A 24,988-nucleotide genomic window follows, 5' to 3' on the forward strand; every position below is an offset into this window, starting at 1 on the left:
AGAGGGAGAGAGAGATTTTTTTTTTTTTTTTTTTTTTTTTAGAGATTTTACTTAGTATTTATTTGAGAAACAACATGAGCCCGAGGGGGGGAGGGAGAAGGAGATTCCTCGTGGAGCAGGGAGTCCCATGTAGGGTTCAATCCCAGGATCCTGGGATCATGACCTGAGCCAAAGGCATGTGCTTAATTGACTGAGCCACCCAGGTGTCATGAGAGAGAGAATCTCAAGCAGGCTCCTCAGCCAGTGCAGAGCCTGATGCTGGGCTCAGTCTCATGACCCTGAGATCATGACCTGAGCCAAAAATCAAGAGTCAGATGCTTAACCGACCGAACTACCCAGGTGCCCTGCAACTACTACTTCTGTCCAGTTTTAGAACATTTTCATCACCCCAAAAAGAACCCTCATACCCATTAAACAGTGACTCCCCATTCCTCCTTCATTCTAGTCCCTGGAATCGCCAATCGACTTTCTGTCTGTAGGAATTAGCGATTCTGAATACTTCACGTCATTAGAGCCCTGTGATATGTGACGTTTTGTGTCTGCCTCTTTTCATTCAGCAGCATGTTGTCAGGATTCGTCTCCCTTGTAGCACAAATCAGAACTCCATTCCTTTGTACGGCCAAGTAATTGCTTATCCACTGGTCTGTTGATAGACATTTGGGTTGTTTCCCCCTTTAGGCTGTTGTGAATAATGCTGCTGTGAGCATTCACGTATAAGGATTTAAATACCTCTTTTCAGTTCTTTTGGGTATAGACCTAGGAGTGGAATTGCTGGGTCATGCTGGGTCCATTACCCACTTCCTGGATCATTCCATCTTTTTTAAAAAATATTTTATTTATTTATGATAGACATAGAAAGAGAGAGAGGCAAAGACACAGGCAGAGGGAGAGACAGGCTCCATGCTGGGAGCCCGACGTGGGACCCTGGGCCAAAGACAGGCGCTAAACCGCTGAGCCACCCAGGGATCCCCCGTGAGCCACCCAGGGATCCCCGTCATTCCATCTTTTTATGAGTAACCTCCAAATGGTTTTCTGTAATACTGTACCCTTTTACATTCCCACTAGGAACAATAGGAAGGTTCCAATTTTTCCACATCCTCACCAACACTTTTTAATTTTCTTTTTCATTTTTTTTTTGGTTATAGCCATGTTTGTGGGTGGGAAGTAGCATTTCATTGTGGTTGTAAGTTGTCTTGACTTAATGACCAATGACATTGAGTATCCTTTTGTGTGCTTATTGGCCAATTTTATATCTTCTGTGGAAAAATATGTATTCCAGTCCTTTGCCCATTTTTTAATTTGGTTACTTGTCTTTTTGTTGTTCATTTTTAAGAGTTCCTTATATTGTCTAGATATTATCAGAGATGATATGCAAATATTTTCTCTTATTCTGTAGGTTATCTTTTCACTTTCTTGATAAAATTCATTTGATTCATAGAAGCTACTAATTTTGAGGAAGCCTAAAATTTTTTTCTTTTGTTGCTCTTGACTTAGGTGTCATATCCAAGAATTTATTGTTAAATCCAAGGTCATGAAGATTTACCCTTATATTTTCTTTTAAGGGTTTTGTAGTCTTAGTTCTTTAAGTCATTGATCCATTTTGGGTTAATTTTTGGAGATGGTGTGAGGTAGGGATTCACCTTCATTCTTTTGCACCTGTATATACAGAGCTATCCCAGCACCATTTGCTAGACCGTTCTTTCTCCCTTGAGTAGTCTTGGCCCTCTTGTTGTAATTCAGTATTTTAAATGGTTTTTCATGTGTACAATCATGAGTTACTGGAAAAAAATATAGTATTTGTTCCACATCATCATTTTGTCATATTTATTTCAAATTTTGTTTTGACATATTTTGAAACTTTTATTGAAATACAGCATACACAGAGAACAGTGCAAACATCCTAACTGTGCAGCTCACGTGTTTACACAGTTAGCACACCCATGGAACCAGCATCTAGAGCAAGGATCAGAATCCCACCCATTATTACCCCAGCAGCTCCCTTGTGCTTCTTTCTGGTCTACATCCCTTTCCCCACAGGGATATATATAACCACTCTCCCAACCTCTATCCCTGATTAATCTCTTTTTGAGATTTTTCTTCTTCTATAAAAGAAATCATGCAGTAGATTTTCTTTTTTTTTTTATTTTTATTTATTTATGATAGTCACACACACACAGAGAGAGAGGCAGAGACATAGGCAGAGGGAGAAGCAGGCTCCATGCACCAGGAGCCCAACGTGGGATTCGATCCTGGGTCTCCAGGATCGTGCCCTGGGCCAAAGGCAGGCGCTAAAACGCTGAGCCACCCAGGGATCCCCCCCTCCCCCTTTTAAAATTTTTATTTACATGCAGCAGATTTTCATGTTTGAGTTCATTTGCTCACATTTATATTTTGTTTAAAATTTTTTTTAAAGAAATAAAACATTCAGTTGAAGGCCCATCTGCCCCTCCTGGATGTGCTTTCATTTCGTTCCTACAAAGTTCGTAGTCTTTGAGGCATTTTAAAGTATTAAGTATTTTAAAATACTGTTATCAGACATGTTTGGCTATAAATGATGTGTATTATGGTTTTGCATATTTTTATTCTAAGTAGCATTGTATCATTCATTGCCTCACTTCTTGTTTTTAACATTTAAAAAAAACTTTAGGGGATCCCTGGGTGGCGCAGCAGTTTAGCGCCTGCCTTTGGCCCAGGGCATGATCCTGGAGACCCAGGATCGAATCCCACGTCGGGCTCCTGGTGCATGGAGCCTGCTTCTCTCTCTGCCTATGTCTCTGCCCGTCCCCCCCCACTATCATAAATAAATAAAAATTAAAAAAAATAAATAAATAAAAACTTTAGGCTCATACATTTAATCCTACTTTGTTAATTTTAGCCATCTTAGAGTGTTACACTGTATGAATGTACCTCTCTTCCTTCAGTTGACTGGAGTTCTGTTGATACACATTTAGATAGTTGCCACTTTTTTTTGGCATTAGAAACAGCATTGCCATGCACGTCCTTGTCTCTTCTGGTCTCCAGTATACATGATGCTATTTCTGTGGAATATGTCCAGTGGTTGGATTGCTGGGTTGGCAGTCTATACATCTCTACCTTTAGCAGGTATCACCAGCTTTTTCCCCCTAGAAGAGTGCTTGTACTAATCTTGGTCCCACCATTCCTCTATATCCTCTCCACTATTTAATAATGTCAGACTTTTAAAATGTTGTCACTATCTTGTCTTACCATTTGCTTTCTTTACTCAGAGGACCACATTTTCCATTCTGGAAAGCAGTTCACACACCACTGTGTTCAGTGACTCTTAAACCTGGCTTATCATCAGAAATACCAAGGGAGCTTGCTTGCTTGCTTGCTTGCTTGCTTGCTTGCTTTATTTATTTATTTATTTATTTATTTATTTATTTATTTATAGATTTTATTTATATTTATTCATGAGATAGAGAGGCAGAGGCACAGGCAGAGGGAGAAGCAGGCTCCATGCAGGGAGCCTGACGTGGGACTCCATCCTGGGTCTCCAGGATTACGCCGTGGGCCGAAGGTGACACTAAACTGGTGAGCCACCCGGGCTGCCCCCAAGGGGGCTTTAAAAATGTGGATTACTTTTTCCCATCTGGACCTGTTTTGGGATTTGTCTGGTTCTTTGCCATTTGTAGAGGTTTTTTCTCATCGTTTAGCTTGATTGGAGAAAACTGCTTGAATCATGGGGCAACTTTGGAATGACTCATCTTGTTTTGTTTTTGAAAGAAATGAGGGTTCCTCTCCCCCCTGGTCTAAGTGTTTCATGCCTTAAAGATCAAAGAGCTGTAGATCCTGTTATAATAAAGCTGTAATAGGGGTATGAGTAGTTAGTGATCAGGGTAATTAGTAGTAGCAGAGGTACTAGTAGCAGCAGTAATAGTAGCAGCTGTAGGAATAGCAATAACATAATGATAGGTAACACTTAATGATGCTTATTAATTAAGCCAACAAGGTAGGTACCATTATGATTGGCATTTGACAGAGGAGAAAACTGAGCTGTAGAGAGGCTAAGAAGTCTCCCCAAGTTGACATAGCTGGAGAATGGTGGGGCTGGAACTGGACCCCAGATAATGTGGCCCCCAGGTCCATGCTCCTTAAGCACTAGGACATGGGAGTTTGAGTGTGGTGAGAGAGGGACATTGAGAAGTTCATAGAGCACCTGTAGTAATGTTGTGGTAGTGTATCGTGTGTTGCTGCATCGTAGATTACCCCACACTTAGTGGCTTAAAACAATAGAAGGTGGTATCTCACGGGGTCTGCGGGTCAAGAATCTGGGTGCAGTTTTGTTGGGTCCTTTGGCCTATGGTCTCTCACAGGGTGCCAACATCCAGGGTTCAAATGAGTCACGATCCACTTCCACATAAAATCAGTATTGTTGGCAGGACTCAGCTCCTTGTGGTTGTTGGGCTGGGAGCTTTAGTTCTTCACTGTATTGGCAGGAGAGCCACCCTCCTCATTGCTTCCCGGGCTTCTCCATAGGTCAGCCAGCTTCATCAGAGTGAACAACTGAGCATGTGAACAAGATGGAAGGCACAGTCTTTGTAACCTGATCTCAGAACTGGCCTTTTCTCACTTCACTTTTGCATCACTAATTAGAAGCAAGTCACTGGGTCCTTCCCCCTACTCATTGGGAGCGGGTCTCATAAGGGCATGAATACCAGGAGGTGGGGGTCATTGGGAGCCATTGAAGAAGCTGCCTCGCCTCTGCCTAGAAGAAACAGCTCCATGAGCTGTTGTGATGACCCAATGACAAAGCATGAGTATGCTTTGAAAATGACAGATTTTAAGGGATTTTTACATGCCTGATGCTAGTAGGTACTTTCAGACTCAACAGGACACACATTCTTAGCAACTTTTTAGTGGGAAGTGAGCTTTTTCTCCCCTACTGGTGCTGCTTTTCCCACTGGCCCATACCTGGCCTGCCCCATGGCTTCTAACCTGTATCTTGGACACACATCTGATGTCAAGAACAGCCGTGGCCTGAAAGCAGCACCACAGATCAGGCGGGTGGGTGTTTCCTGGTGAATCAGAGTCATTATCTTCCGCAGATTTACTTTTGTCCCAGCTTTTATGTTTTCAAGTTCCAGGACCATGGGCTCTGCTGCAGTCATTTGAGGGTTGACTCATCCTCAGATAGTACCCAATATCAGCCATTCTAGGATAAGTGAGCAATATCCCCCACCCTTCCCTAAGCTGTGAAGGGCTCTCATTCCCAGATATGAGTCATATTTTATGAACTGTGGCCCCGTGTCTTCTCACAGCAGGAGCAACAGGACATACTTGTTGGATGGGCAAATCATTATTTTAAAAACAGCACCCCCCCCCCCCCAAGGTTATAAAAACCAAACCAAACCAACATTTAGGACAGTCAGAACAAATACATGTGTAAGGAAAGAGCTCAAGCTACTCATCTCTATTTCCAACACCCAGGGATGACCTCTCTTCCTTCTTTCCTTTCGGTTTTTTTTTTTCCTACACGTATATGAGTGTAAACTTCCACACAAATTTTTGTAAAATTGAGGTTGGATGTCATAGAAGGCTTTCTAAACTCTCCTCGCATTGAACAATATATATGGTGAAAATTTTCTCATATCAGTAAAAGGTGATTTTTATGCTTTTAATGTGTTCATGGTGCCCTATTGAAAAAAATGCACCATTATTTAATTAAATATTCCTTTCTTGGAAACTTAGGGTTTTCATCTCTCACTACCAAAGTAAGGTTGTGAGTGTCTGTCTTTGATAGGCTGTCTTAATGAAATGCGTGTTTTTACTAAGTTTTCTTGTTTGCTGACATATCTCCCTCTTTATCTGTGGTTTTGACAGGTGGAAATCAGCCTCCAGGGCGTGTGGGCCACTTTTCCACTCTGTAGAAATCTCCTAAACTCCTCCAATGAAGTGGTTCTCATCCTGGGGCCATTTTGCCTCTAGGGGACATTTGAAAATGTTGGGAGACCTTTTGGTCATCACTACTCATGGTGGTATTACTGACGTCAGCTAGTGGGTAGAGGCCGGGACAGCCTCCTGACAAAGAACAATTCCCCCTAAATGTTACTTGTGCTGGACCAACAGCTCAGTCTGGATGCACCCATAGATCCTGCTCATTATTTGAAAGTACCTGGCCAGTTACCCAATGCAAGGAAATGTTAGCTCAGCTGTAAAACGTTTTGGCTTAGTGACTGTTCACAGGGATGTGCTCTCAGCTGGTTCATCAGCCCTCCCAGATGCGTGTGAGCTCGTGGACGGTACTTGGCAGGTACTTCTTGCACTCACAAAGCAAAGTCTTTTCTTGGCGTGAGTCTTTGTCTTCTGAGGGTTTCTCTGGGGCTTTTGTGCTTGTCTCTCTGAAGGAAGGCTGCATTGCTGGCTTTGTTTTTCTTGTGTACAGATGTTCCACTGACTGCCCCCCACCCCCACCCGGCCAGTCCCACGTGGAATGATGGAGGCGGATCATTGCTGTAGATCATACCCTTGTCATTGTTTGAATAAAACAGGCCTTTGAACGGGGGCCAGAATCAGACCACAGTGGAAAAAGATGAGGCCCTAAGACAATGCAGTGCAACCAGCAGCTCTCTGTAAATTTACAGGGTAATCTTGCCATAATATGAGAGCGAAGTAACCTTGTGATGAACTGGGTGGGAGGAAATGAGTAACGGGAGGAGACAGTTGATACGGTGTTTATATTGGACCGGGCTGTCCAAGCTCTCCCGAGCACCCTCTGCAGGAGAGGAAGCCGGGGAGGGGGACGCCGTTTCCTACAGTTCTGTTATGAAGTGCCATTTGGGTGAAGGGAAAAGGGAAGAAAGCCCTGGGATGCTTTCATGTTCAGACCCCACAGCTGTCTTTGGCCTGAGTCAGAGGCAAGCAGAGGCGTAATCCGTCGAAGATGAAGTGTGCCCTTCTGCTTTTAAGACACAGGTGGCTCTTGGGGGGGAGGAGGGCAGCGGACACTTTTACGAGTAAGCATGTGATTCTCAAAGATGGTCCGTGATTAGAGGGCATTAGAAAGCCATTTTAAAGAAGGAAACTTATACCACTAATTTGGCTTTGAGTATTTGCTTCATGTATAGTAATGAGTTTGTAGGCACACAGTCTGGGGTTCCCAGGACAGCAGAACTGAGGCATGAGGTGGTGATGGCCATGCTCTGTCCCCTTGCCCATCTCTGCTGCCTCCAGGATCCCTGGGATGGGAGTTACCAAGGAAGGAATGTCAAGGAATGAGAACCAGGGATTTTTACCCCATTCCTCAAAGGCAGGATTTCTCAGCCTCAGTACTGTTGACACTGGGGCCAGGTGATTCTTGGCTGTGACTGCCCTCTGCACTGTGGGATGTTTTGAAGCATCCTTGGCCTTTACCCACTGGATGCCAGTAGCACCCAGCCCCTCGTTGTGACAATCAGATAAGTCTCCAGATATCAGCAGATGCAAAATCCCCTGAGCCAAGCTTTGGTCTCCACACACGGTACACTCAAGGGATGTCTAGAGTTCCCGTCACTCGAGTAGAACTGATGATAATGAATGGACATCGTCTGTGTGTCCAGCTGTTGGCTGTGTGCTCTGTGTAGATGACGTCAATTAAGCCACAATAGCCTGTGTGGTAAGAGGGGCTAGTGTTCCTGTTTTACAGTTGAGAAAAGTGATGTTTAGGGAAGAATGTCCAAGTGCACACAGCTGAAAGCTGGTGTCGGGTCTAAGCGTTTGACACCCGGGCTGCGGTGTTACCTGCTTCCCAGACAATCTGGTCAGTGTGAACAAAAACCCGGATAATTTGATAACTAGCTAGGTCCTAAGGTAGACATAGGGGTCTGGAATGACCAGGATCAGCAGTTCTCAGTGAGGGCAGTTTGCTCCCCAGGGGACATTTGTCTGTGTCCCCGTAGGGGTGCTGCTGGCATCTGATGGGGACAGTACAGGGATACTGTAAAAGGTCCTGCAGGGCACGGGTCCCCCCCACACAGCAAAGAACTCTCCAACCCATGTGTGAATGATGCCAATATAATTACCTTACTTGCTCTAGACAATTACCTTACTTCCCCATTTTTTCAGGTAGACCACAGTCTGGTGATCCTGGCGGTCCCGTGTATAAATTTAAGATGATCTTCCAGCGTGGGAGTCCATTCCTGTTGGGATAGTAATAACTAAAACAAAGTTCTTACATCCTTTTGATCTCGCTTTCATCATTTAATGCTTTTCCAAATGCTTTGAGTTTTCTTCCATTTTCTTGTGGCCTTTGCCCCAAAGTGAGGCTCCCCCACCCCCTTCTCGCTTTTTATCTTTGGCCAAGTGAGAAAACATTGGCGTCCGCTAAGTACCCTTTGTGCGCCGTCTGTCATGGGAAGTGGGTACTGGAGCAGAAAGCGGGTGTTCCTCTTGGATACTCATTCTGCTGGGTCCCCTCTCTAGGATGAATCAACGGGAGAGATCACGTTTTACATGAAGGGAGCGGATGTTGTCATGGCTGGCATCGTGCAGTACAATGACTGGCTGGAGGAAGAGGTAAGTGGGGTGTGGGGAGTGAGAACCATGTTCTGGAGGCTGCCCCTTGCATGGTGTAGTGAGAATGGTCTCTGTACTCGCTACCTGTGCCTACGTAACAAATCACCCCTGAACCTAGCAGCTTAGGACAACACACTTACTTCTCATGGTTTCTGTGGGCCAGGGATGTGTGCACAGCTGAGCTGGGTTCTCAGGGTCGCTCGAAGGGTTGCTTGGGGCCAGGGTCTCATCTGAAAGCTCAGGACCCACTGCCAAGCTCACTCAGCTGCCCTGCACCAGAGTCCGCTCCTCACTGGCTTCTGGCTGGAGGCAGGTACCAGGAGGGTGGGGACCAACAGGGGCCACATCACAGGCTGTCTATCCCGGTTCATGATGTGGGGGATCGGCCACAGCAAGGAGGGAGGAGACCCTCAGGTTTATCAGGCCATTTTTTTCTTTATCTTTCGGCTCCAGATAGGAGGATGCACATTTTTCATTCAGTGATACTATATTTTCAGAGGGTTGCAAACTCAAATACTAGCAGGGCCTAGGCAGGTAAGTCAAATAAAATAGGCTGGGGATGTGTTTTTCTAACAGGGTCACATTTTGTGTGTTGGGATATCCTTCACGTGACGACTGTTTTCTGGGAATACACAGAAGCAGCTGCTTTTCATCCATCACCGGTTGTGGTTATTTGGGAAAGCAAGTGTGGTTTTGTCAGACGTAGGGTTTTTCTAACAAGCCAGAGATCCAGACTTACCTGGGAAGTCTTACGATGTTGACTTAAATTTTGAGACCTATACCGTGCCAACGGAAGAAAACCCACACCTAGGTCCTGTTTGGCTTGCGGTCTGCCGTGTTGCAGCCTCCCTTGAGAAGCTTTGCTTCAGGGAAGGTTGCTTTAGGGGAAAGCCGTATTCTGACTTGCCAGTTTCCCTGTGGCCCTGGTAGGGACCTGTCCACTGTAGCGTCCAGCCCTCCTCGGTGGGAGTCAGGGGCTTAGAGGCGGAGCCCTCAGTGTGGCTCTCCACTGACCGTGGTCTGCTTCGCAGTGTGGAAACATGGCCCGAGAAGGACTGCGGGTGCTTGTGGTGGCGAAGAAGTCTCTAGCGGAGGAGCAGTATCAAGACTTTGAGGTAAGTGGTCCTAAGACCTTTCTCTTACTTTTTGCAGCCCTCCCTCACCTCCCCTGTCATACCTCCTCCCCGTCTCCCCCTAGAGTTCATGCTGCTCTAGCCATACTGCTGATGTCCTTTCTGAGCACCCCAGGCTCACTTATGTCTCAGGGCCTTTGCACTTGCTCTTCTCTCTGCCTGGAACTCTCTTCCCACACAGAGCTCTGTGGCCTGCTCCCTTGCTTCCTTTGAGTCTCTGTTCAAATGCCACGGCCTCTGAGAAGTCTTCCCACCTCACTGCTCACCACAACCGTCACCCACCTCACTTTCTTTACTGGCGCTAGTCAGATCTAGGATGACCTTGTACCTATGTTTATATCTAACATTCTTCTTCGTATCTCCTTTCCGACATGAAATCTTTTCCAGAGCAGAGACCAGTCAGTCTGGTTTGCTCTTGTATTTCAGTACATAGGATATTCCTTGACACAGAGTATATACCCTCTGGAAATTTTGAAATGAATCACCCCCTTGGAGCCCTCATTTCTCTAAGTTGTAAAAAGTGTTGAACTAGATTGTTGACTTTCACAGCCATGAATTCCAGCATAGTATGTCTGGTTTATTGTCCTCTTGTCCTATAAATTGTGTGTTTCTTGAGGGAAGCATCCTTGCATTCCCAGGCCTGGCACAAAGCCCAGCATGTGCATGGGGATATGACTATAAGGGAGAAGGGTGTGGCTGGGGACAGGCTTCTGGGGTCCTTGTCCTGCTCCACCCAGAAGGGCCGTGTCTGAGTCTGCTCCTTCTTTGTGCCTGAGTTATTTGTAAAGTTTTATTAGCAAGAGTTCTGGCTCTGATAAATCCTACCGTGCTTTCAAGTTTAAAGGCTTGTGTTTGAAACAACCCAGCAGGGGATTTTTCATTTTCTTCCATGTTTTTGCGAACTGTCGGGTCACTAAACTGAAGGGCCGGGTCAGTGGTCTTTGGAGATGGGACTTTGTCTTCAGAAAACCTGACGATCGGGGGTTCCTGGTCACAAAGTGTATGTTGTGTGGGGGAGAACCTGCTGGTTTTTTTGAGATCTTGAGTTGTACCGATCCTTGCAACAGCCCAGTGAGGTTGGGGCTGTTACTGCTGCTTCCTGGATGAAAACAGGTGAGGCTCAGATGAATTGAGCAACTTGCTAGAAGTTGCACAGCAGGTTAGTACAGAGGAGAGGGGGAAACTAGGGCCTATCCGAGTGTGGGCTGATGAACCTGGAAGGGCACTGGAGGTCTCAGTGCATCCCTTTGAGGTCCACCCACACTCTGGGGTCCCCCCACATGGTGTTCTACTCTCCACGGCCACCAGCCTGGCCCCTCCCCACCCTAAACAACGGCTCTGTCTCCTGCTGTGTCACAGGCCCGTTACGTCCAGGCCAAGCTGAGCGTGCACGACCGATCTCTCAAAGTGGCCACTGTGATCGAGAGCCTGGAGATGGAGATGGAGCTGCTGTGCCTGACGGGGGTGGAGGACCAGCTGCAGGCAGACGTGAGGCCCACGCTCGAGACCCTGAGGAATGCCGGCATCAAGGTAGGGTGAAGCTGCCTGGGACCAGGCCTCAGTGCAGAGATTAGTGAGGGGGATGGGAGGGAGAGGTAATGGAGCCAGGGGGGTACGGACGGCAGCCCACAGCCCTGGCTCAGATGGGCCACGGCGTCACTCCCGCTGGTCCAGTCTGGCTTCTGGGAGACGGCTCGTGTGTTTGCTTTTATTGCTGTCCTCCGCACTGGGCTCCACGAAGGTGGGCCCACCTGCATCCCCCATCCCTCCAGCATGCTTGGGGCGTTCACATCATTGTTGAATGACCGGCCAGCCAGCCGTCTGCCTGTTTGGGTGAATGAGTGGCCACCCAGTGGACTGACTGCTTGCACCAACAAACTGCCATATTGATACTGTTTGGGGCCAAAAATTAAAAAAAAAAAAAAAAAAAAAAAATCCAGGCATTTAGTCCAGAGAGGCCAGTAGAGGGCGTCTGAGGAGCACGCTGCATTTGAAAGGACCTGAGTGGAGCATCAGCGACCTCACTGGCTTGAAGCTCCTGGACGGCGTCTTTGCCACCCGCCTCCACCCACAAGCAGCTCCCCGTTGTGTCCTTGGGCCGGTCGTTGGCACAGGCTCCAGGGAGCAGGGCTGCAGTAGGAAATGAGCTCCGGCCGCGTTCGTGCCCACGGGGACCTGCCCGCGTGGGGGGCACGTTTCGTTACGTTTCGTTGTAGACCAGATTTGGCCCACGGGCCTCGTTCACTGCAAGGGGATCGTCAGCAAGATCCCATTATTGGAACAGCGGTCTGAAGTCAGAAGGGCTTGTTTCTCTCGCACGGTGGTGCTTAGATTTGTCGCTGGCAACTTCTGTAGACCTCCGGTGTCCCAAGTTTTGGCATTCGGGTCTCTGCTCCCGGCTCCACCCTGAGCTGCTTCTCAAAGCCGTTCTCTCCAAAAGGCGGCGTGTTTTATTCCCAAGTGTGCAGACGGGACTTCTGTTTCTGGTTTCCCTGGTCAGACAGGAGGGAGAAGGGGGTGTGGGGGCGAGGGGCCAGGGGAGTCTGGAGGTCGGCCCAGCACAGCCCCTTCACGGGCCGGACGCTGCTGGAACCTGGAAGATTTCTGCTCCAGCCCCTATCCCGACGCAGCAGCCGAGGCCGAGCAAGGTGGGCAATGTGCCTCCGGGCCTGGGGCTCAGGTCTGGGCACCCACCTGCAGTGCCCCCTGTTGTCCCGACGTGGGGCACTAGTCACGTGGTGCACTGGTGACTTGCCATGGTTTTCTAGAGTTTGAGCCTCCTTGCTCCTTTCCCAGTTTGCTCTCCTACAACAAACCCTGAAAACTGGCACCGGACTGGGATCTCTTAAAATAATATTTTTTTTTTACGGCCAGATGGGAGGTGGAGAGAAGAGGCTGATGCCCTCCAGGGTGCAGCCCAGAGGCAAGGGCCCCCCAGAGGGCCCAGGGCCTGCGTCATGGCTGTCTCACTGCCTGGGGTGGTCCTTGGCAAGTGGCTTGACTTCTCAGGGCTCAGTTTCCTGCCTCACAAAGTTACTGTGAAGGTCAAACATGCTGAACGTGGACAGCACTTGATGGGTGCCTGGGGCTGCGAACGCTCGGGAAGCCATCACCGCTCGCTTTCCTGTCCCTCCCCCACTGCCAGCACGTCCTTTGTCCGGTGACTCAGCCTGCGTCCTTCCCCCGCTGTGGGCAGGGACAGCAGAGGGGTAGCGGGTAAACGAGTGGAGCCGGAAGCGCGTTCCAGAGTTTGGACTCTGAAGACCTGGATTCTGGGTCTGTTTGGGATAGGAGCTAGCTGTGTGGCTCTGGGGCAAGTCACCTGCCCTCTCTGAGCCCGCGACAGTGACATGCAGAATGACCTGTTAGGAGGTACGGAGGAGCTTGGCACATTCACTGTTGGCTTAACCCACCACATAGACTCTATGTAACGTGACAAGTCAGTGTTTCCTGCAGGACATGGAAGTGACCCTTCACCCATACGGCCATCCCCTTCTTTGAAATTATTTATTGCTTTAAGAAAAATTTCCAGAAGGGGGATGATGAGGTCAGAGGTTGTGCTTCATGATGTCTGTTGAAGCGTGTGGCCAGATGCTTTTGTAAAAGTGTTGCACCAGCTTCCGCTGCCACCAGCAGGGGTTCCTCGGGGTCCTGAAGCCCTCAGAGTGGGGTACTCCTGGGGTGTGTTGGGGACACCATGAGTCTCGAGGTAAATGGAATAAATGAGGGTTAGCTCAATGTTCTTGGAAACTGACCTGACACAGGTTGCAGGCTGGCCTTCCCCACGGACAGAGCGGGGCTCCTTTCTGCTGTGATTGCAGGTTTGGATGCTGACAGGGGACAAGCTGGAGACAGCTACATGCACTGCGAAGAATGCACATCTGGTGACCAGAAACCAAGACATCCACGTTTTTCGGCTGGTAACGTGTCCTCCGCACTGGGGCCTTGTGGGGGCGATGCTGCAGTTTGCCCTGTAACCTCAGGACCTGGTTGGGGACCCCTACAGAGGGGAGGGAGGAGCGTGTTAACCACCCAGGGTCAGGGAACTTAGAGCATTGGCTTGGGGGGAACTGCTGTGTGGCCCCAGTGAGGCTGTGGGCTTCCTTCTGGTGCTGGTTCAGAAGCGCCTCATTACGGCCCTGTGTGCTTAACCTGCTGGGGCTCATGGTCCCTCGGAGAAGCTGGCACAAGGCACATTCAGGAGGAACGATGCAGATAAACCTGTCCATGTGAAATTGTGCATAGGAGTCCAGATTCCTCTGGACCCTTGAAGATCAGGTCCTTGGATAAGGAGTAAATTCCAGGGTTGCCTGGAGGCTCAGTCAGTGAGGTGTCTGCCTTCGGCCCAGGTCATGGTCCTGGGGTCCTGGGGAGCTGGGAGGTGAGGAGTGGGAGGTCCCCTCTGGGTGGGACACAGCAGCCCCGCTCCTGAAATCGGAGTGCTCACACCAACAACCGGAGGGGCTCTCTGCCTGTTCTGGGAGTCTCCCCTTGACCCCCCTGCCTTTGGTCCACAGCACACACAGCCTTCAGGAGAGCGGCAGTTTTGGGAACGGCACAGCGTTGTGTCGAGGCGGATACATTTAGTCTTCATTATACACGGATTCCAGATTTGCAAATGCACTTACTTGCTAAAATGTGTTCGTAACCCAAAAATCAGTCCTCAGGGCGCTTTCAGAGTCCTCCGTGGACATGTGCAGAGCAGTGAGAAATCGTCGTTGCCTGATGCGCACATTCCCAGCTGGGGTCAAACAAGGCGATTCCCTGCCTTCTCTGCTTTTGTACTACACGCAAGCACAGTAGTTTAAGATTGACCTAGTGCCACTTTTTTTTTTTTTTTTTTTTTGCATTTTTGTGCTGTCAGTGATTTCACTGTTTCACATCCCCCCCTCCCAGCACACTGCTGGAGCGGTGTCCCTAAGTACAGGAAGGTACGATGCGACTTACAGAGAAAGTCCATGTGTTGGGTGAGTTTCCTTCAGGCAGGAGTTCTAGTGCTTTTGGTTATGAGTTCAGTGTTAATGAATCAACAATATGTATTTCTTTTTTTTTTTTTTAAAGATTTTATTTACTTATCCATGAGAGACACACAGAGAGAAGCAGAGACATAACATAGAGGGAGAAGCAGGCTCCCTGTGGGGAGCCCGATGCAGGACTCGATCCCAGGACCCCGGGATCATGACCTGAGCCAAAGGCAGACGCTCAGCCACTGAACCACCCAGGTGCCTGACAGCATGTATTTCAAAAGATGTGTTTAGGGGCACCTGGCTGGCTCAGCCAGTTAAGCAGCTGACTATTGATTTTGGCTCAGGTCGTGATCTCAGGGTGGTGAGATCCAGCCCCAAGTCAGGCTCTGTGCTGAGTGTGAAGCCTGCTTACGATTCTCTCTCTCCCTCTCCTCCGTTCATGGTTTCTCTCTCTCTCCCTAAATAAAATCTTATATATATAGATAGATAAAGATGTGTCTAAACAGAAACACATATATGACAAGGTATCGGACAAAAATATTGTGGCCAAAGACTCACAGGAGCCTGGCCCATATCTCCCCTCAAAACAATGAATGGTTCCTTATTTATACTAAGTCAGTGTTCATAGTGACTCTTATTAATATAGCGTAACCATTGAAAATAATGAGAAATGGGCTGTATGTCATATATATTCCATATTCTCCACATTCTGTATATTAGGGGTTGCAAATGACAGTCCATGTGGCCACCTGAAATCAGATTTCATTTTATTTTTTTAAAGATTTTATTTATTTGAGAGAGAAAGAGAAAGCACAAGTAGGAGGAGGGGCAGAGGGTGAAGCAGACTCCCCGCTGAGCACCCAGGCGCCCCCCTCCCCCCCACCCTCCGGGATCATGACCTGAACCAAAGGCAGACGCTTAACCGACAGAGCCACCCAGGCGCCCCTGCAAATAAGGTTTTATTTAAACACAGATGCACCCACTTGCTTGCCTACTGCCTGTGGCTGCTCTGGCGCTACAACGGCAGAGCTCAGTAGTTGGACAAGAGCTGTAAGGTCACGGCGCCTGGCCTGTCACACAAAGGTCGGGCACCCCGCTGGACACCCGGTTTCTGACGCCTGCCTCCCAGCCTCCCAGATGTCGTACTCCGGGCAGGCTCGCCGTGCCGTCCTTTCCATGTGTGCCCAGTGCAGCCGTGACCGTGCACCTTGTAGGGCCGTGTGACAAGCACCTTGCACGTGGTCAGGCGCAATCACTGTTGGCTCTTCGGTTACATGGGTCGCAGCCATCCCGGGGGAAGTGCGGGGTGACAGCTGGTGTACAGGCTCTCCCCATTCCCACAGAATCATAACAGACATGGTTGAATTTGGCTCTCCGTCCGGCGGCAAGGGCGGGGCGGGGGTCCTCGGCCGGGGTGGCCATTGTCCTCCCACCGGCTTCAGGAAGCCACTGTTTGTTGTTCTCTCTCCGGAGAGCAGAGCCTCCTCCACCCCTCTGTTCCCTTCCAGGTGACCAACCGCAGCGAGGCCCACCTCGAGCTGAACGCTTTCCGCAGGAAGCACGACTGTGCCCTGGTCATCTCGGGAGACTCCCTGGAGGTGGGTGCAGGGACCCCGCCAGCCGGCTCCTCCCGGGAGCGCGTGCCCCTCCCTGCTCGGTGGGGGCAGTGACCACCACCTGCCCCCCTGACCCCCCGCCCCCAGGTTTGCCTCAAGTACTACGAGTACGAGTTCATGGAGCTGGCCTGCCAGTGCCCGGCCGTGGTCTGCTGCCGCTGCACCCCCACCCAGAAGGCCCAGATCGTGCGGCTGCTGCAGGAACGCACCGGGAAGCTCACCTGTGCCGTAGGTAGGCGGCTGCCCGGGCGGATTCATTTCTGTAAGTCAGGGGATGGCTTTCACCGCCGTCTGCCTCAGACCCTCTGGGCCACTTCACTCAGGTCGTGACACTTTCCCCCAACAGACTCTGGCTCTATAATTATTCTTATTTTTAGTATTTCCCTTTGAGTGTGAGTAGATAAGGACGCTCTAGGGCTCTTCTCCTTAACTTGCCCTTCCTTTGCTAGTGACGCAGGGAGCAGTGCACAGAGGGCTGCAGACCACAGGCTGCGGTGCTGGGGCTGGGTTCCCGCCAGTGCTGGTTCCACTCCCCGGGGGCCCAGCCCAGCTTCCGTCTGCCCGTTGGCACAGTGGGGTAACCAGCACTCACATGGTGCTCATGAGGATGGAAAAGGGGTAGATTTAAAAAGTGCTGGCTGCAGGGCACGTGGAGGCTCAGGAGTGTGGTGTCCGTCTCTGCTGCTGGGGGGATGCTTCTCCCCGCACCTCACAGGCCCCGGTGTGGCGTTGTAAACACCTGCCACCATGCCATGGCTGGGGCTGTCACCGGTCACTTGGTGTCCCTCTGACGCTCAGCTGCTCTGTGAGACAGGAAGCTGATACTGTGGGGTGTGGGAGTTATTAAATGGAGCAGGGCAGAAAAGACTCTTAGTAAGCAAGCACCCAGGGAAAGGCAAAACCTGCATGATTGTCCGAAGTAAGAATGAAATGTGGGGGTCCTGTTTCTCACCTCTCCCCAATTTCCCGACTTTCCTCTCTGGTCCGTGTGGCCCACAGGTGATGGAGGCAATGACGTCAGTATGATTCAGGAATCTGACTGCGGCGTGGGTGTCGAGGGGAAGGTGAGTGCGGGTGCAGGGCATGGGGGGCTGCTCGCTGCCGGGTGGGAGTGGTTGGGGCAAGGGCATCAGGTGGTCGTGCTGGGCTGGGAGCTGCTCTGCTCCACGAGCTGGAGCTGCATTTCCCCTCAAAACAGCTTTCATGCTTCTGAGGATTTTAGATTAGCATGAGGAAGCCTAAGGAACCAAAAAGCATGATCACCTGGTTTTGTTACACGGGAATCAGAGATCTACATCACTCTACATCGTCTACAGATGACAAGTGCTGATTTTTCACGTGCCAAGACTTAAATTAAGAAAAAAGAGTGTTTTGCTACATTGTTAGGGCGCTGTGAATGTACTTCACACTTTTCCATGGCGGCCGCAGTGTCCATAAAAGCATCAGTTATCACATCATGTCCTGATATCTTGGGGTTTAGGGAAGAATGCGGCACCGTTTTGCCCCTCACGAAAAGCTGCAGTTTCTTAAAGTTTGTGTATTATAACAGCTTTTCTCTTTCTGTCCTTGTCACCTGTGAGCTTGCCTTAGAATTTACTCTGTTCTAATTTGTGACCTCTAAATGGCAATAGGCAAGAAGGTTGGTTACCAGGTTTGCTAGAACTTTGTGTAAAACAAGGGTACCGAGGCCCCGAGGGAGAGCTGGAGATGCTCTCCTATGCGTTTTGTTCCATACCTTCATGAATTGGGCGAATCCATACACTTTTTTGTTTCTCTTTCCACCCTTTCTGGTTTTGTGGTTCTCATCCAGTTGACAATTATTTGAAGTTACAGAATTCAGTGAACTTTGAGATGTTACTGGAATTGACTGTTTTAATGCCATCTGCCCTGTTAGTGGCATCCATCACATACCGTTTAAAATTAGAGAATTCTAATGGATGCACTTCTATAAATGTGCAAAGCTTATGCTCAAGAACGTTCCATTTGGTATTGTTGCTAGCCTCAGCGTCCCTTCCCCCAGCCTTACATTTCACTTAGAGGAACTGAGTGTTGTAAAGTGCCTATCTCTGATGATTCTTTGCTTCTGATACACATTATGGGGTGGGCCTGCCCCCCAAGGCCTAATACTAGATCCATTTGACATCCCAATTACAACTATCTATGACTTAGAATGTTTTTTATTTAAATAAATTCCGCTTTTTAAATCAAATTTAGGCTTGGACCACCAGCCGAGTACAGCTTGAAACCAAAGAAGCCCTTCGTAGAAGTTTTCCAAAGATCTCCTTACAGCATCTTGCTTTTTCAATTAAAAAAAAAAAATGCACTTGCTCTGACCTCTTGTGCTTCTGACGGTGCCCAATTTTATCGGATTTTAGGAAGGAAAACAGGCTTCCCTGGCTGCAGACTTCTCCATCACCCAGTTCAAGCACCTCGGCCGGCTACTCATGGTGCATGGCCGGAACAGCTACAAGCGGTCAGCCGCCCTCAGCCAGTTCGTGATCCACAGGAGCCTCTGTATTAGCACCATGCAGGTGGGTGGGCCGTGGTGCTCTGCCCTGGGGCACATGGCTGTCATGGAAAAAGCCTGAAACCAGACTGTGCTTTGGGGCCCTTACCCTACCCCGAGAAGTTGTTTGTTTATTTTCCCACCTGACCAGTTTGAATCCCTGCCTTGCTCACAGTTCAGCTGATAGACCTCAGATTGCCTAAGATCCTTCCTCCAGGCCGTCCCTCCTGTGGGGAGTGGATGTGTGCATTAGCACTGGTGCGTCTCGAGGGCTTGGCATGAAGTAGGTGTGGGGTAAATGCCCAGAGCCATTGTGATTGGTTTTCCCCAGGGAGAAATGCAGAATTAAATGCTGGGTGAATAGTCTGGTCCTGAGTTTTCCAAATGCAAAAATGAGGGCCAGCAGAGAATAACCACAAAAGAAAAAGGACTTGCTTTTCTTGAGCTCTTCCTATATACCCTGGGCGCCAGGCTAGCGCTCACAATACAGCATCTTGTGTGCTCCTCACAGTAGTCTGAACCATGCCCATTATACAGATGGGGAGTCTGAGGTTCAGCGAGGGTGAGAAATGTGTGCAGTGTCCCTCAGGGGTTTGGTCTGCATCAGTGCAGGGACCCCAGACCTGTGCTCCTCCTCATGGTGCCTCCTCGAGTGACCTCAACCTCGATACAGGGAGGCCTGTGCTGTCTCCACTTGCAAGGGCTCTCAGGTGGGACAGCATAGCCTGCGGCCCGGAGGCATCTCATCATGACATAGTTCTGCCTCCAGCCACCCGCGCTGGGAGTTGAGCTTGGTTGTTGCGATTGTTCATCTTCTCAGGAGTAAGAGCCTGCTCCCATCTTGCTTCTCACAAAAGAATTCTAGAGTATTTTCCCCACCTTCTCTCTCACCGACTCCTTTAACATCTGTCATCAGTCTTAGCAATTAAGCATATACTAGGAAGAAGGCCAGAGGGTGGGAAGAAACACATCTTGGGTGTTGAAAATCTATTGACTGGTTCCCCTCTATGGACATTTGGTGAAAATATTGCAATTAAGTAGTGAGAACATAGGGATGATGTGACTTGGAACCCATATCTCTTTCTGACCACACCACCAAACATCTCCGAGAGCTTGAGCAAGTCACTTTACCCCTCTGGGCCTCAGTCTTCCATCCATGCAATGGGGATGACGAGACCTGCCTTGCCTCTCAGACAAGGCTACTTTGAGAACAAGGGTTCTCTAAGGCATCAAGTGCGAAGGCATCCTTACCACTATTAATAAGAACAAAAGAGGGTGATGTATAGGGTAAGGTGACATTTTAATCTGTGGGAAAAGGCACTTCATGACGACATAAAAGGCATCCTGCCTTTCTGGGTAAGTCAGCTGGTGCTGCTGTACGTGCATGGGACCTCCCGCTCTTCTGGCCTCATCCGTGCCTGATGGGGGTGATTTTATGTTTCCAACATCTAGTGCATTTGTGAGCCTAGGAGCCTTAAAGTGATTTTTTATCGATGTGATCTACACCTAAACAGCTGTTACAGTTCATCAGACCACATCTGTACTTGTATGTTAGCTCATGAATTGTGCTAGATGTTGCTGTGGTTAAATCACCGGGAGATCAGTCAGCTTGTCCCTGGGCATGCACACAAAGGCTGAGCTGGGTGAGCCGACTGACTGTATGTTGTTACCCTGAACATCAATTTAGAAAAAAATTTCAGGGTGGGCAATTGTTGTTTGAGCGTTAAAAGCAGGCCCTTCAGCCCTGTCCACTGTGCTGAGAGTGGTCGGCTGAGGGCAAGTCCCTGTTAGAGCTGAACCTTGACCTTTGTCTCTAATAGACGTGGCCGTAGTGTTTTATTTTCCCTAAAATGTTCTCTCCAAGGTGAAGGCTCTGGGGCCAGCCCAGCCCTGTTAGAGGAAGGAGGCTCTTGATGTTGATGTATAAAACTACACACCAGATTCTGGACATCTTGACAAGTATCCTTTCTGGGCTGCAGCCTGGCCGTGGTGGAAAGTCATTGGAAAGGTGGCTTTCACCTTCCAGTTCTGAGGTATGACCAGGGCTCAGCTGCAGCCGCCCAGGACCTCGGCCCCACGTGGCACCTGGGTTTCCAGCTCTGTGCCCAGCGAACACCCACAGCAGGCAGCTGGGGTAGATGCCTCTGGCCACACACCCCTTTTGATCATGAGGCTGGCTCAGGCACTCATATTCAGCTTTTGAAAAGCCTCAAGTTGCCTCTGGCCTCTTTTTGGTTTTATGTGACTAGGAATTAGCTTTGAGGCCACTTTTCTTCCACTAGCCTGTAGATGCCCAGAGAAGGAAGTAACAGCATCTCTATCCGATTTATCTCCCCAGCCTGTCTTTTCCCTGCCAGTAGCTACTGTTTTCCAAATCAGGAAGTAGACATTCCAGCAAGGGTTTGGAAGTGTCTTTTTTTTTTTTTTTTTTTTTAAAGATTTTATTCATTTATTCTGAAAGAGAGAGCACAAGTAGGGGGAGCAGCAGAGGGAGGAGGAGAAGCAGACTCCCTGTGGAGCAGGGAGCCTGATGCAGAGATCGATCCCAGGACCCTGGGGTCATGATGTGAGCCAAAGGCAGACACTTCACCCACTGAACCACCCAGGTGCCCCTGGAAGTGTCTTTATTGCTCTTGTCTCATCATAACACTTTCCAAAAACAGTAAAATGTGTCCTGTGAAATGGGATGCCTTCTCTGCAGTCCCACCTCCGGGGTAGCTGGTGTACATCCTCACGGTGGGGGTATCTTTCCCTGTCCATGTCCATACCTGCGCAACTTGTTTATCGGTTGCCTGCCTCTGTGGGCTGTCAGGAACTGTCAGGAGTGTGGGTCCCGGACACAGAGCTGGGCTTGAGCCCCGCAGTGCCGTTCCCCTGCTCAGATTCCCCATCTGTGTCATGCAGGTGATATTAGGACTTGATCTCATGGGTGGTTCTGGAGATTCACGGAGATCTCATAGAGGATTCCTGGGTCCAGCCTGTGTAACTTTAAGTTAAAGTTACTTAAAGTCAGTGTTTACAGAGGGGCTGAGAGTGGCCTCTGCAGTGAAACCCCCCAGGAAAGACTCCTGGCTCCTGTCACTTAGGAGCTGTGTAGTCTTGGGCAAGTCACTTCACCTCTCTGTGCCTTACTCTTGTCATCTGTAAATAGGGGTTGATGATAACAGTGCCTACATCATATGGTGATTGTAATTGTGAAAAGAGCTGATTTACTTAAAGCACTCACAACTGTGCTGGTAAAGTTTGTGCCGTGTTAAGTGTTGGGTGTTATTCTATACGCATAGGAATTTTGTCATTATTTTTGGTAACATCCTCCTTTCTCGTTGGCACAGGCTGTCTTTTCTTCCGTGTTTTACTTTGCCTCCGTTCCTCTCTATCAAGGATTCCTCATCATTGGGTAAGGAAATCTAGGCAGGGTATTAATTTTTTTTTTTTTTTAATGTGAAACCTCTCTAAAATGCCACAGATGAGAGAAGAGACGTGGTGTCTAGACCGTTTAGTCACCAAGTTGCCAGCAGTGCAGTTTAGAACCTTCTTGAATTCATCAGTTTTTGAGCTGGCAAGCCTGTAACCAGATTGAGGAAGTGGAGTCCGATATGTTTGTTGTTCAGAGCACTTGGCCGTGTGTACCTGGGAATGGAAAAATGCTTGCCCGTGAGAGTCTGAGCCGACTGGTGATGGGCAACCAAAGCCAGAGCAAAGGTTCACAGACTCAGTGATTTCACTGTGGTCTTAGAAAAAGTGAAAGAGGACCTCTGGAAAGTACCATCCCTGCCATGGACCCTAGTAGAAGGTTCTGCTGCTGGGTCTCAGTTTCTAAGGCAGGCCAGAGCCTTGATGTCTCGGGGGACGCACCTAACAGAGTTTTATGGCTGCGTGCCACTGACTTGTTAGAGTAGCGTGTCACCTGGACGTTTGCTGCCATCAGACCCATCCCCATTCCTGACTTGGAATTCATGACGTTCCTTTTGATCCTTCAGAGAAAGTGCTCAGTCTGTGAATGACCCAGGTAGGTGGAGTTTGATTACCATGTGCCCTAGAGAGAGACGCATGTAGGGCGCACTCCTGGTCGTGAACAGGTGGGAAGCACAGAAAGGCTGGCTGGCCCCAGGGGAGAGTCATAGGAAGGACGCCTTCCTCCTTTTTATATTGACCACTTCAGTCTGAGAGGAGGCAGTGGAATTCTGCTGGCTTCTCGTTTGAAAAGCAGAGTCTTTTGTCAGGTCCCAGAAGGATGAAAGGACATGCCAGAGCGTACACATGGGGGCTCCCGGAGCTTTGCTCCACGTGGCCTCCTGTGACTGGATCCCTCGTCTCTCTACTTGCTGTCTCCCCTCATCACTCAGCTCCAGCTGCACTGGCTGCCTTGCTGTTCTTCAAACAAGACACACACTCGCCTCTGGGCCTTTGCACATGCTGCTCTCTCTGCCTGGGATGCTCTTCCCTCCATTTGCGCATGACTACCTCTCACCTTTTACAGGTGTTTACTCAAATGTCACATCCTTTGGGCACCCTCTCTAAAATCACACCAACCCCATGACTCTCTCCCTCTTCCCCATTAGAGTTTCCTTCTTAGCACTCACCTGCAACACACAGTGTAGTTTATCGACTTTGTTGACTCACTGACTAGCATGAAGGCTCTCCGAAGCCAGTTGTTTCTGACTCTCCAGTGCGTAAAACTAGCCCGGGCACAGAATGGGCAGTGGATGGTTGTTGAATGAATGGGTGGGAATTGGGCTCCAGAGGCTGGAGAAACAAATTGCTCACTTTCCTTTGGCTGGGTCTCACCTGTGGTGATTTCTGCCCCCATCCCCAGGTACTCCACCATTTACACCATGTTTCCTGTGTTTTCCCTGGTCCTGGACAAAGATGTCAAGTCGGAAGTTGCCATGCTGTATCCTGAGCTCTACAAAGATCTCCTCAAGGTTCACTGGACTCTTCCTTCCCTCCTTCTTTCCTTCCTCCCTTTTCTCCTCCCTCTCTCCCTACTTTTTTTTTTTTTTTAAGATTTTATTTATTTATTCATGACAGACAAAGAGAGAGGCAGAGCCACAGGCAGAGGGAGAAGCAGGCTCCATGCAGGGAGCCTGATGTGGGACTTGATCCTGGGACTCTGGGATCATGCCCCAGGCTAAAGGCAGCGCCAAACTGCTGGCCATCGGGGCTGCCCCCTCTCTCCCTACTTTTAACTTATTTCACACAAACCCTCCATATTTGAACACATTGATTTGAACTGGTGACTGCTTAGAGGAAGGCGTGGGATTTTTTTTTTTTCTTAAAAAAGTAGCATACGCACTTGTAAAGAATGTTAAACAGTACAGTAATATGTAAACTGAAAACGAAGCAACTAACAACTTAAAAAAAAAAAAAAGCCGCTGACTGTTCCATCCTGCAGCTTGTGTCTGCTCTTGGAAACGTTCTTGTGTTTGCTTCTGAAAAGTGTGTGTGGGTGTGTAGGGAGTGTGTGGTGTTTGTGCTGTTTGTGTTGTATGTGTGTGGTGTGTGTGTGTGTGCATATGATTTCATTTATTTGTCCTCAAGGAATTTTACTGAAGAGCAGATTTATTTCCACTGAATACCAGTTCTCCTTAAAAAATGTGATTTCTCTAACGTGTTCAGATATGTGCAAGACACTTCTTTTGATGAAAACAGGCAGGTTGCCTCTTTAGTGGAGGAGATGCGTGGGGCAGCTGACACACTGGGTGAACCAAGCGCGATAACCTGCTGTGTCTCTCTTTCTCACTTAGGGAAGACCATTGTCCTACAAGACCTTCCTAATATGGGTTCTGATTAGCATCTATCAAGGTAAGGAAAGCGAGACCACCTGTTACCTCGTGCTAAGCCTTTCTTTTGTCTGTACAGCATGAAGAAGCTCCAGCTGGAACCCTGAACTTTGGTTAGGGGGCAGGACCATGCACCCCAGGGAGGTCCTGCTCGGCATGTCCTGAGGAACTGGAACGTTCAGCACCATGATAGATCTGTGAGGTGGTACTGTCTGCTTCATGAGAAAAAGTCAGAAAAAAAGATAACGGATACCGTTCAAAACCCGCCAACACACGCAAACCATTGTAACAAAAAGCTTTGTTGCTTTCTGGAATGGTCTGATACTTTTTTGGAGGCCAAGTTACAGTTTTTGAAAAATGCATTTACTTCAAGGGCCTCTAGGGAGGGTCCCTCAGATTGCAGCGACTTTGTAAGATGACTTTTAAGTATAGGAGAAAGAAATATCAAAACCCCTGTTGGCGCTTATTTCTA

The 24,988-nt window shown here is 48.9% G+C and overlaps 1 protein-coding gene across 3 annotated transcripts in view; it reads left to right on the forward strand.

The window, feature by feature from the left end:
* Positions 1-24,988, forward strand: part of ATP9A (ATPase phospholipid transporting 9A (putative)) — a 130,236-nt gene that overhangs the window by 98,056 nt on the left and 7,192 nt on the right. For all 3 annotated transcript variants that reach the window (XM_072735560.1, XM_026014704.2, XM_072735561.1), the window contains exons 16-26: positions 8,419-8,511; positions 9,543-9,626; positions 11,004-11,174; positions 13,466-13,564; positions 16,120-16,209; positions 16,315-16,459; positions 17,227-17,291; positions 18,603-18,758; positions 22,066-22,130; positions 23,550-23,658; positions 24,481-24,538. In XM_072735560.1, coding sequence (XP_072591661.1) covers positions 8,419-8,511; positions 9,543-9,626; positions 11,004-11,174; positions 13,466-13,564; positions 16,120-16,209; positions 16,315-16,459; positions 17,227-17,291; positions 18,603-18,758; positions 22,066-22,130; positions 23,550-23,658; positions 24,481-24,538 — 1,135 coding nt within the window. The remainder of the gene's footprint in view (positions 1-8,418; positions 8,512-9,542; positions 9,627-11,003; positions 11,175-13,465; positions 13,565-16,119; positions 16,210-16,314; positions 16,460-17,226; positions 17,292-18,602; positions 18,759-22,065; positions 22,131-23,549; positions 23,659-24,480; positions 24,539-24,988) is intronic.

This window comes from Vulpes vulpes, chromosome 14 (genome assembly GCF_048418805.1).
Source record: "Vulpes vulpes isolate BD-2025 chromosome 14, VulVul3, whole genome shotgun sequence".
Classification (NCBI taxonomy): Eukaryota; Metazoa; Chordata; class Mammalia; order Carnivora; family Canidae; genus Vulpes; species Vulpes vulpes.